This window comes from Mytilus californianus, unplaced genomic scaffold, assembly GCF_021869535.1.
Source record: "Mytilus californianus isolate M0D057914Y unplaced genomic scaffold, xbMytCali1.0.p SCAF_8, whole genome shotgun sequence".
NCBI lineage: Eukaryota > Metazoa > Mollusca > Bivalvia > Mytilida > Mytilidae > Mytilus > Mytilus californianus.
Window position 1 is genome coordinate 78626642 of NW_026262734.1, and position 13103 is coordinate 78639744.

General features: G+C 30.4%; 1 protein-coding gene across 1 annotated transcript; it reads left to right on the forward strand.

Annotated features, from left to right (window-relative positions):
- The first annotated feature begins 3281 nt into the window (after positions 1-3281).
- On the forward strand, positions 3282-12766 carry LOC127712765 (uncharacterized). The gene is made up of 2 exons (XM_052219385.1): positions 3282-3328; positions 7242-12766. Exons 1-2 carry the CDS (start codon positions 3326-3328, stop codon positions 8367-8369), a joined length of 1131 nt encoding a protein of 376 aa, XP_052075345.1. The 5' UTR covers positions 3282-3325; the 3' UTR covers positions 8370-12766.
- Positions 12767-13103: the final 337 nt, after the last annotated feature.

Consider the following 13103-nt stretch of genomic DNA (forward strand, 5'->3'; position numbering starts at 1 on the left):
CAAAAAAATTATAAAGTCTCTATTATTCAATTGTAAGGTATGAAACTAAACCATGTCAGTTCAACTCACTGCTTTTAAAAAGAGTCTTTTTATTATTAATGGTAATGCCCCACTGGTTTGATAAATACTAACATTGATTTGTAATCTTGAACACCCATAAAGATATAGATAATTCCTCTTATCTTTTAAAACGAATTGTAATAATAGTTTGAATTTCTTTTCTGTTAATCAGCAAATAATTATGTTCGTTTTTGTATGCGACGACATGCGACATCTTTTCTTTCTCTAAAACAAAATTGTTAGATCTCTGGTTGTTCTTGATTAAATAATTCATACATTGTATTGACTCAGAACGATTTTAAGCTCGACATATTGTATGGACGCATGTTTATAGTTACTGTTGTAGACTGTATATAGCCCTCGGTATGTCATTTGGTCTTTTTAGTTGTCTGATTGCTATCCCGTTGACGTTTATCCCACATTTTGTCCACATTATAAAGAAGAAGAGAGTTCCCTGTCGTCTCCAAACGATAATTAAGATAGCTGAAAAAGCAAAGTCAATGTTTTATTATGGAAATCTCCTCAGAACAGCTTTGAGCGTTCCTGTTGAAGGTAAATCCAGAAACGCGCTTCAGACGCATCAAATTTATAACGTGTTGTTTTCATTTTATAAAGCACAGGTTCGATACCTCTGCTGGTGGACTATAATTCCTCGAAAGTATCACCAGCTCAGTAGTCAGTAATTCGGTACTGACATAATTTATAACGAACCCTTCGAAAATTGTTCGTACATCCGAACATAAATTTTGAAATTATAAAAAAACTAAGGTTTCAACTCACTCAGGCATGGTTGACCTTAGATGGACTTTTGCTTTTTTAAGGTTCTTTTTGGTCATACAGCTCTTCAACTGTTTCGGTTCTTATACATTCTTGACCTTCAAATATTCGACTCTGAGCGTTCCTGGTGAAGGTAAATCCAGAAAAGCGCTTCGGACTAATGAAATAAATAATGTGCTGTTTTCATTTTTTAAATGAAATCAAAGTTGAAGGATACAAAGCTTTATGTCAATTTGTGCAAGTTTAGGTAGATTGGATGTCTTCCTCTATCTTCGATTGTAAAATAATAGAAACCAAAAGAAGAATGTATTTCATTTGTAAGACTTTTCATCTTAAGGTGGTAAATAACACTACAGGGAGATATGTAAAAATCATCTGAACGTTTTAATCACTTTCTATTGTTAAGAAAATATTAAGCTTCTTAATTATCAAAATTAGTATTTGTCAAACTGCTATATATCCAATGAAATTTTTCCGATAAAGTTGGTGGTTCAAGTTTTTTGAAATTTTTATATTTTTGTCAAAGGTTCAAAGTAAATGTTTGTCCAAATTTTATCAAAATTATACGAGTCAAATTGATTTTAGTCAAGGTGTTTGGTACCACCTTAATGAAGAAAATAATGGGTTTATCATTGTCTTTTAGACTTTTTTGTATTACTATAACCGAATATATTGTGTTTGATTCAATTCTTTCAGCTTCGTCATATAAAGGAAGATAACTCAGATAATGTAACTTTTATAAATTACCTATGTTGTTTGGAAGCAGGAAAACAAGTCCCGTGACCCCAATTTTTCTTTTTCTTTTCTGAAATCACATTATAAGAGCTATCTTCTCAGATTTTATCTTCAAAATTCTATCGTTTAGTTTTCTTTTTTTCACGAATAATTATAGATATTCCTTGCAAAATCTATACAAAATTTGACAATTTTGCAAAACATACTCTACTTTAATGTAACAAGCTTTTTTTTTTACGTTAGAACTATTCTTTTTTCACTGCCTATTAATTTTCTAAATGTTTGAGAGATTATGCACTTGACAAAGGATGCATAAATACATTTTCTCCAATATACAGACTTGTCAATATAATTTGTGATGTACCTCTTTTCCGTCTTTTTAAACCAGTAAGATTGGAACCTTTACATGAGGAAAAGAGAAAATTTCTTCCTGCTTACTTTATCAATAGAGGAATTGATGCAATCAACATCAGCAACGTTCCACATCACAAGAAGGTACATTGTAACATCTAAAATTCCTATTAATTTTCAAAATCAGTCTGTTCCTATTGTATCCTACAGTTACACCAAAACCATTGCACCCAAACTATTTAACTATAAACAAGCATTGCAGGACCTTGATTTAGAACAATACCTAAAAAATCGAAAATCGACATTGCACGAAACATCAATGTGTTTCTATAATTGATAGATAAACAGGAAGTATTCTTATGATTACAGTTTCAAACATCTTTTTTGCGTACATGCACACGTATACAATATTAAAGTCATACAAACTATAATTCAGAAGGTATATTCAGAAACCAACGACTTTTTGAAATTAATTGTTTTACGTTGGAAACCATTTTGATCATATTTTCAGCTTTGAAATTTTAACTTTTGTTACCTGCTTTTTCTAATATTTTGTTACTCTTCTTTTTTTTACCTTGGCACATCATAAAATACAGCTTTATGTTTTTTATAACATCATTTAGATAAAAACCAAAGTACACTGCGAAATTTTTTTTTCAAATTGTAGATACTTATAGTCGTATTAATGCATTTCGATTCCATGCCATGCGAATTCATCCCAAGACAGTTTTGTCAATTTGATTACATTTGATAACTTAATTTTAAAAAAATTGCATAAATAACTATAAATTGAAGCAGAAATATTTTTTCGATTTTCCATAGAAAGGGATGCGATTATTTCATGTTTTCGTATAATGAAATATCAAAGACGAAAACACGAAAAGGTAGCCAAAATAAAACTGGCAAATTAAGCTAATATTAATTTTGATGGTTCTGCAGAAAAAATTGAATATGGATCAGCGATTACTATATGTGGACTATTTTATTTAGCTTTTAAATTTGAAGACTATATTACTGTCATTAATAAATATGTATATAACAATTAGCGCGTTGGTACGCATGCACTTATCCGATATAGAACAATCTCAAGGAGAACTGTCTAGCTATTTTATCTTAAAAACTATCAACCTTTTAAGATCGTTCACATTTATTGCAAATCATTTCCACCCGTGATACTATTATTTTACTCAAAGTTTACAATAATTTCTTATACTACATTCATGAATTTGTTAATGATATTAATTTATATTTATTATTTTGGCAACCATAATTTAAAATCTACCAGTTGGTCTTGTTTCAACGTAATAAGTTGGTGTTATCATTAATCGACTATTAAGTAATAACCTTTGCCAGATAAAAATATTTAAATTCAGACCTGCTCTGTTATTATCCTGTGACAAGAATGGTAAGTTTATTTCATTTTAATCATGAATGCAGATTTAAGTGAATTTTGTAATGAGACTTAATGGAAACCTGTTAGACATGGTATTGTTTTTGTTTACCTTTTTAAATTTTTGTCATTTATGGTCACGTTTCTAATATTCTGCAGAAGACATCACATACATGTCGAATTGATTCAAAATATTAGATCAACATTTCGTTACATTCAGAAATGATCAAATTTTAAATATTATATAAAGCTGAATAAAATCATGTATATGACATTTAAAACTCATATTGCTATTGAATGGAACCTTCATAAAAATAATGACTATATAATTATTTTTTTTTCATAAAACGTAAGGGGAGTAAAGTCAAAGCCCTTTGCATAAGTTTAAATTCAAATAAATATCTCTTGCAGTTTTTTTTAACTATACAATGTTGTCTTTAAAATATGCCAGAATGTTTTTCTTAAATTTGCAAATGACTTTAATTCACTGGTTTATTATTACCTGTGGTTTTTTTTTTAATATATGTTTTTCTTTTTCTGTATATCATGTATATCGTTGTTTACGTTTTCATTTCATTTACTTCATAGATGTGATTAAGGATATATATATATCGCTTAATTGTGCACGTCGGAAGATCATTAGCAAAGTCTTCCTGTACGGTTTCGAATCCTTACTTCTTTTTCGATAGGTTGGGTTCATCACCCAATACGGATATACAAATATACTTGTTCTTCTTATATTTTGTAAACCTTCTGTTTTACCTAGGCATTTGTAAGTCATTGCATACAGCTTTATATTTCTAATCAGCATCATTTAGATAAAAAATTAAAGTACATTTGAATTTTTTTAAATGGTGGATAATACATGTAATAATAGAAGTGTTAATGCATTTCCATTCCATGTCCTGCGAATTTATCCAAAGACAGTTGCACAAATAAATATAAATTGAAGAAGATATTACTTTTTTTTCGATTTAACCTAGGAAGGCCTGCGATTATTCCGTTTGAGAGGCCATTCCTACTGTTGCTAGACGCGGTCTTTTCGATTTTTTATGATTTCGCGTTTTCGTATAATGAAATATCAATGGCGAAAACGCGAACAGGCCGCAACCACCCATAATAGGACAGGCATGTGAAGCTGAACTTAACCTTGATGGTTGACAAATGTCATACCTTATAAAGGGTACATTTCACCAATGTTGAGAAAAAAGTAGAATATGAATTAGCGATTTTAATTCGTGGACTATTTCATGTAGTTGTTTAATTTCAAAGACTATATATCTGTTAATCATAAATATATGATCTGTTGTAATGTAAAAATTAGCGCCTTGGTAAACATGTACTTATCTGATATAGAACAATCTTAATGTGAACTATATAGATATTTTATCAATCAATCTATTCAAAATCGTTCATAACAATCCATAAGTCTTTTTTTATATTAAGTTTAGAAAAATTTAAACGTTTGTATACCACATTTTTTGCTTGTATTCATGAATTGGTAAACATCACGACATCAACTATATAATTCTGGATTCGGCAATCATAATTTGATATCAAAATCTATCAACGTTTTTTTTGTCTTTAAACGTAATTTAGCGTATTTACCTGACGATATCGAGATATGGATATTTAGTTAAATCTTAATAGGAAGTTATGATAATATCAAAGAAAATCTTAGTCTTTGTCTGACACTGCCGACTGTGGCATTTTCTAAGTCTAATCATATACAAATAAATAAAATAAATAAAGTAAATAATTACTTTATATTTAAAACATTGATAGGCACGGACATTAAGAAAACAAATATTAATGGACCGAAACGACCAAGTCCGAACGGGTTTATGGCCGAAACGTTTCGAAAGCAAAAAAACAACACGGATAAGAAAAAAAAAAACAATGTCAAAATGTTCAGGCTTTAAATTCATCTTTATTTGGGTAAGTTGATGCAACCATACGATCTGTACTGTGTCTTATACTGTTAGAGGCAAATAATGTGCAACGACTATATATTATGTTAATGTGTAAACACATTAATTATGAGCTATGGTAGTAGTTTTTCCAATTACAAGGGCTTAGTTAGAAAAATCTACTAAATTGAATGTTATTCAATATTATGAAGTTTTATGATAATATATAAACGTGCTACGTAATTAGTATTGATATCAAAAATCGACTTATTTTCAAACAAAAATGATTGGATTCGGACCTGTTGTGCTTTTATCCAGATACTAAAATAATAAGTCTATTTTTTTTTAAATAAGGCTGCCGATTCAAAATAAATTTAATTATGAGACTCAATGGAAATTTAGATATGTTATTTTTTTGTCATACTAGTACTAGGTCTCATTTCGAACACTCTGCACAAGAAATCACATATAGGTCGAATTGATTTTAGATATTAGGTCAACATTTACTGACCATACAGGATGTTTCAATTACAACAATAATATCAAACTGAATGAAAATCATTTATATGACATTTAAAACTCATAAGTCTATAGATAAACAGCTTTATGAAAGTGATGATTATATAATTTAAAAAAAACATAAATAGTAAGACGAGTAAAGTCAAAGCCCATTGAATAATGTTGAATTTAAATAAACACCTCTTGCAGTTTGTTCACTAAGCATTGTAGATGTACTGAAAATATGTCAGGAGCTTTCGCAAATTTGGAAATGACTTTAATTCATTGATTTACAAGTAACTTCGTTTTTTTTAAATATTTTTATGGGTTTTTTCATCAATTTTGTCTTTTATATTTGTATTTCAATTACTTCATAGATGTGAGTTAGGAAATACATCTTGAAAGAACATAAAGTTGTAACTTTGAACCCATGTAGTACACTTATGTTAAAAACAAAAAATATCCATTTCAAACTAAACCAGGACATAGAATAGAAAAAAAGAAAGAAAACACGATTTTAAAGAAAAGATTTTTTATTAATATAATACATTCAGTCTTAAGAAAAAAGTGACTTGTCGAAAAAATTGCTACTATGCCAAAAAAAAGGATGAAGTTCGGTGAGGGCCATATTTAGCCCCAGATATTAGGTTCAACGTTTCAAGATAAAAAAGGGTTTTAGCTGATGACGAAAAGACATGTGAGAAAGTTTAATAGAAATGTTTTTGTCAAAGTTTTATTTTAAAGCGTTGATGTTAACATGCAAAATAGACACAAAAAAAAAAAGAAGATTTTTACCAATTTTGACAAAATTTACCGGATTTCAACCAAATTAAGGCATAGGAAACATAGAGCACAGGCGTTGATAAACTAAATATTAAAGTCAGATATGTAAAATGTTATAACAAACATTATGTGAAAAGATCTTTTTGTCGACGCATGCGCTCTATGCTTTCTGTCAAAAACATCAATGGAAACTTACCCGTTTTCATTAAATTTTCGTGGAAAATCAAAATGAGTGCTAATTGTGACGTCATGAAAATAACGAACGTACGTAAATTTTCAACAAAAACATGTTTCCTATCTAGTTCTTGTATTGGCTTTTATATAATGTGACATTGGTCAATATATCGATCCTAATTTGAAATTTAAATTGTTGCTAGAAACGGGCCATGTTAGGGCCTTACCGGACCTACGTTTTTATGTCAGCTTGACTTGGTCATGTAAATGTTTAATTCACCAGACAAAGTTCATTTTATGGTAAACTAAGATTTTGAGAATTTTGGAACGCTTGAGTCTTGTACTGGTTATTTGGGGTTTTTAAAATATAAATGTGCTGCTTGATACAACTGGTTTGATTGACTGCGAAAAGAGGTCAATCTATTGTTAGTTATTATCGACAAGAGCAACTCCTTGTTCTTTCGCAATGAATTGTTATTAAAATAAAAAGTGTAAAATCACGTCGTTCAAAGTAATATAGAATAATTTTTAACTTTTTATTAGAATTATTGCATTTTTTACAGACAGAAGAAAACGTTCTTCTAACTATTTCTGAGAATCCTGGAATGATTCAACAGCAAGAATTTGAAAAGTATTTTGTAAATTTAAATCGAGATGAATGGAAGCCATTGACAGAAAAGATTGATTCTATGTCAGCCGATTTAAAGAAGGAGTTGAAAGCTTTGTTGACAGATCAAAATGAAGAATCTCTTTACTCTGAGTGTGAAAAACTTTCAAATGATATAGTTATAGCAGCTAGTTTCCTCTCTGGTTTTGGAAACACTGTTAAAATAGAGGATATAAATGCTCTTTCTTCAAATATACCAATGAATATAGGTGCTTCGGTACTTGAAATTCTTGTTATTCGAACCACAGAACTTTTAAGCAAGAAGTTTACGAATTTTTCAGACAAATGTCGTGATTACGAAAGGCTTATGTTATTTGTCGAGATTTATTGTAGATTTTCTTCTTTGAAAAATGTCCTTTTTCTTTATTATTATGCATCTTTGTTTGATAGTTTGATATCCCAAAATATTCGACTGGGCATACTTCGAGTCATTAGTGCCCAAATAGATAGAAACAAATCCCTTTTAGAGTTTCTATGGAAACCAAATACATCTACCGCTATTTTCCATTTTATCGGAAATATTTCTGATAGGGAATTTGTGAAAAGTTTTTTAATTGATCATCACATGGAATTAGATGAGCTAAATCATCTCTCAACGGGCACATATCGATTTAGACCCCTTTCCTATTCCGACGGATTTGTTTATATGGCAGATTTACCCAGAGGATTAAAGTTCGTGAGATGGTCAAGATCAGTGAATGTTGAACAAACAAGATTTACTTTTAGAAAAAGCAAAGAACATGGAAAGAACAATTTCTTTATCCTTTCGAAAAGGGAACCCGATTTCAAAGTCAGAAAAATTACTACAGGATTATGGGTCGAAGGTTCATCAACCGACAAAAGTGATATGAATTGCGTGTGGAAAATTATTCCAGTGAAGTCGAATATTTCAGAAGGCCAAGGTTTTTATATTGCATCCATGAAAAATTCCTTTCTTTCAGCAGGATCCGGTGGTAGAATATATGTACGAGGTTTTATGAAAGAGGACCATAGAAACTATCTATGGAGTATTGAGAATGTGTAATACTTTTGTTAAATTTAGCAGCTTGACAGTTTTCTGTTTAAAAATCTAGATTTTGTCGGAAAGAACTAACTTCTTGTCCATGTTGTCATGAGTTGTTGTCAGTTTTCTTATACCATTATGTTTAAAAAAAAATTTAAAAAAGAGTTACATTGTAATTAACATGATAAACATTGTTGTTTGTTAATGTCTTATAGATCTGATGTTTGCCAGTTTTTCGTGCTTTTTTTTTAAATGAAAACTAAACCAAAATCTTGAAATTCTACCACTGTGATCTTTCAGTAGAATTTTTTGTAAATTGAATATGATGCAGACATAATGATACATTTGAATACAGATTTAATGACCATTCTGGAGCACTTGAGATCACCCTCGGTTTTTAGTTGTGTTTTGTAAACTGTTGGTTGTTTTTTGGTCTTTGCCATGGCGTTGTCAGACTATTTTTGACTTATGAGTTTGAATGTCATTTTGGCTTTGGTATCTCTCGCCTCTCTTTTTAGCTTTTTAAGCATAGATTGAGACAAGTTTTAGCTGTTTTTGGCTTTTCAATATACAGTCTTTTTGTATTCGATGTTCTTAATTGTTTTATCAATTTGACTTCAGAGCTTTTTTGAAACGAGCATGAATGACTGGACATTTGTCTATATACGTTAGCACTGAGTTTTGATTTTCTTTATTGACATATTTTTTTTTGTTTTTGTAGTGATTAAGATTATTACAAAATGTTGACTGCTGTATCCCTATTTTTTTACCTATTACGTTCCTTTGTTTTGTTCACACATTGTTGTCAATATAATGGAATTCTATGCGACTGTCATACAGGTAAAAGGTTAAGTTGGCTATAAAACCAGGTTTAATCCACAATTTTCTACAAAAGGAAATGCCTGTACCAAGTCAGGAATATGACAGTTGTTTTCCATTCGTTTGATGTGTTTGAGCTTTTTATTTTGCTATTTGAATTTTCCGTGGAGTTCGGTTTTTTTGTTAATTTACTTTTTATTACTGCGTTTAAAAAATCATCGCATTAAATGCAATCAAGTCAATAATGCTACCGCGCTTCATACAAAATGTGCTTCGGTCAACACTTTTGTACCCCAATAAAATAACAGAAAGAAGCATTCATTTCTTAAATAAAATTCGTTATAAGCAGCGATGTCAAGAATGTTATTATTGAAAGTGAAAGAAGGGTTTTCCATTTCGTTGAAAGGTCCTTTCCACAAACAAATCCTTCTTATACAGGTAAAAAAAGATGATTAACATTTTTTCAATCTATTACATGAAATCAAACAGACATTGGCAAATCCAATTGCACGTACCATTAATATTTCTATTTCGATTTTTTTTTCCATATCGAATTATATGACCGTCGGCAGTCGTCAGATGTCGTCAGATGTAATAGTTAATTATATGGCGTGTAAACTAAAGTACACATAAAAACGATAATACATGTTATACATGTTATTGAGCCTATGCATTGGTAACTGTTTATTATAATTTTTTTGTAATTAGAATATACATTTTAGTATGTTATGAATCAAACATGAGAATTGAGTCAAATTGGTGAAAAACATGAACTTGACAGCGAATGTTCATTAAACGGCGAACTGACTATCGTAGCTACTGAGAGCAACCTCGTTTTTCTTATATAACCAATATATTTAAATCCAAAATTATAGACGTGTTACGAAAAGGTATTTAGTTGACGCTGATGTTGACAAATTAGACTTTAAATGTTGGAACTGTGTCAAAACATTGATTATCGATTAAAACAGGTAAAAGTTGAGTGATGTTAATCAGGTATCCTACACACTTCTTGGTTCATTAAACATTATACAAATTTAGAATAATCATTTTCTGATATCATTGCTTGTGATAATAGAATGGGAAAGGTGTACGTGTTTTGCCGGGGAGGGTGATGGTTTTTCTATGCACTTCTGAACTTGAACAAAATCAAATAATAAGCCAGTTTACTTTTTTTACTTTATTAAATACGATATCAAGTTGTCACTCCACAACTGAACCTCGTCCTGAAAATCATCCCATATTTGTCACTGGACGAAACACAAAGAACATTTAATAAATCTTGGCAAAACCCGCACACAAGTTCTACAGTCATGTTGACTTTTTTCAGATATCTCCAAAAGCTTCCACTGACTTTGAAAGTTTTTAAGCGCCTAATAGATATTTCCAATACAATGACATTACTCGACATAACCAACATATCTGACCGTATTTCAGCCTATTGAAGTGAAGGACGACAGAGGGGAGCATAGACTGCTTGAAACTTTGGCTCGTTGAATACACATACTTGATGGAATAGATGCTATTTAAAAATTAGGACAAACTGCTATTTTAATTCTTTACGTATTTTGTTTTTAAATTTGGGATGTTTTCTAAGACAACAACATTTAAATGGAATATTTAGTTCAGTTACCGGTAATCAAATGCACCGATCACTTACTTCGTCATTTCACTTGACTCATATATATATATATGTCTCCCAAACGATAAAATCATAAAGCTACTTAATCAAAATTCAGTTTGAAAAAAAAATAATGGAATCTGAAGCGATATCATATTCTCTTTTTTGATTTAAAAGTTATAAAATTAAACAAGACTTTCAAACACGCCAAAAGGTAAAAGGTGTACACGACTTGCTTTTTTCTGCTTTTTTTTGCATACTTCTATATTTTATTTCAAGATATTTTTGCCAAAGATAAAATTCAGATCACTGATGCATCTTTCTGATAGTACTTTGTCGACTTTCCGTAGAATTTTATCAAAAAGAATTTATGAGGACGCATCCTAAAAAAAAAATATATGACAACACTCATTTGTTATATATATCTTGTCTTTAATTATAATGATACATGGATTATAAGTCATTGACCTTAATTTTTTTTCTAAAATGCTTGGCGTTTAACTTATACAAATTCATATGAAAAACGGACATGAACGGAATATTTGCTTGAAGTAGGATGATAATTTTAGCTATATGATCAATTTATGAATGTAAATGGATATTATATCTACTGGTCTGTGCATCTGTCTGTTCTTCGGTTTTGATCAAAATATAAAACGTTAAAAATAAATATACCAAATTAGAGTTTGGCCCGGATTAAATGGTGCACTGAATATGGAAATATGATCATGTGAAGGGGCACGGTGTCTTTAGGCCACACATTCTTGTTGCAAATGTTTAAATTAATACACGTAAATGAATATGTATCTTCCATATTCATATTTGTATGTTTTATCGCGCGCTCGCCTCGACAGTATAAAACCCCTCGAATGTGATCGGGGGAATAGAAATATGGTCACTATTGGTCTTGTTCCGATCGGTAGTTTAACCATTGCAAAAGTGGGAAGTCTTTTTGATTTTGTGGGATATACAAGTACGCAGTCCCGTCTGGTCAAAGTGGGGACATTTAATCAGATGCATCTTGTAGAGAGAATGCCATTCTATTTCAACGTTAATTATGCATTGAATATTTGCCACTGGACGTTAAGCAACCAACTATCAATCAATCGACAGTAGCGTAACTTGAATTTTATTTCTGGCAAAGCAAATGATCTGAATCTTGGCAGGCAAAGCCTTGCTTGGTTAAAAGTCGTCAATGCTAATAGGGAGTGGACGGTTAATTGAAAATACGAATAGGAAAACAGGTGTAGGTGATCATAAACTTGATTGATCACACACTGGCAAAATTATCCAGTCTATGAAAAATCCGGATATGTGCAATTCCATCTTGAAATAACATTTCTAGTGCGCATGAAATCAATATATTTCAATGAAACTGCTGTTTAAAAGTTTAATTCTCAGTTTTCTCGTGTTTCTGGTCCTGATCGAAACATAAATAATTGACAGAATTATATTATGGCCTCCTTTATAATGCTTTTGTACAGATTTGGGGATATTAAGTTTAAGATCCACTATGTCTTTTTACTTTATTCGTTTATATTTTGTCAAAATGTATGGATGATAATAACTGGTTGAACTATGAAGTCTTGCTGATATATTCCAATGTAGAAGAGTACTACATAAATTGTAGAAATGCCAAGTGTCTGTTGAAAACTTTGTCCACAAAAAGTTCGTTTTCAAAACGAAAATCAATCATCATATATCAGTTTCCCAGTTATGACCTCTTGTTTGAATAAGTTTTAACGAGGTAAACTTGGTCTTTTACTTATAAAAAGATATTTGCATCTACCGAGTTCATTTAGGAAAGCAAGTTTTCAATACGATAATAATGAGGAATGAGTGATTAAAGAGTAAAGCAGTCAACGTTTTGAACAGTCGTCACTCAGTATGCAATATACTTTTACCTACATGGTATATAGTTGTCTTTATCTTTCTTTTTTATTTTATTCAATTTATATATAAAATTGGTTGTATGCTATGTTGATTTTAATTTGTACTGTGTTTGATCTAATCGACAATGTATTTTATGAAAGACATACATAAAATAGTCTAAGGACATAAAGGGAAAATATGCATTATGTTAGATTATGTAGGTTTTTAGCTCAAATTACATTAACTATAATTATTATGCACAGTTTAAAAACAACAATAGTCAAACGTGTATTTTCTTTTAAAAGAGGTTCTAAGAACATGTTTCGCTCACCAGGATATTTGTGCATCTTATACAATGACCATCTCCAACACTATAGACTTGAACATAATTCGTGACCAAATTTCTTTTTCGTTAATCTTGTATTGCTTATTCACAGTTTTCT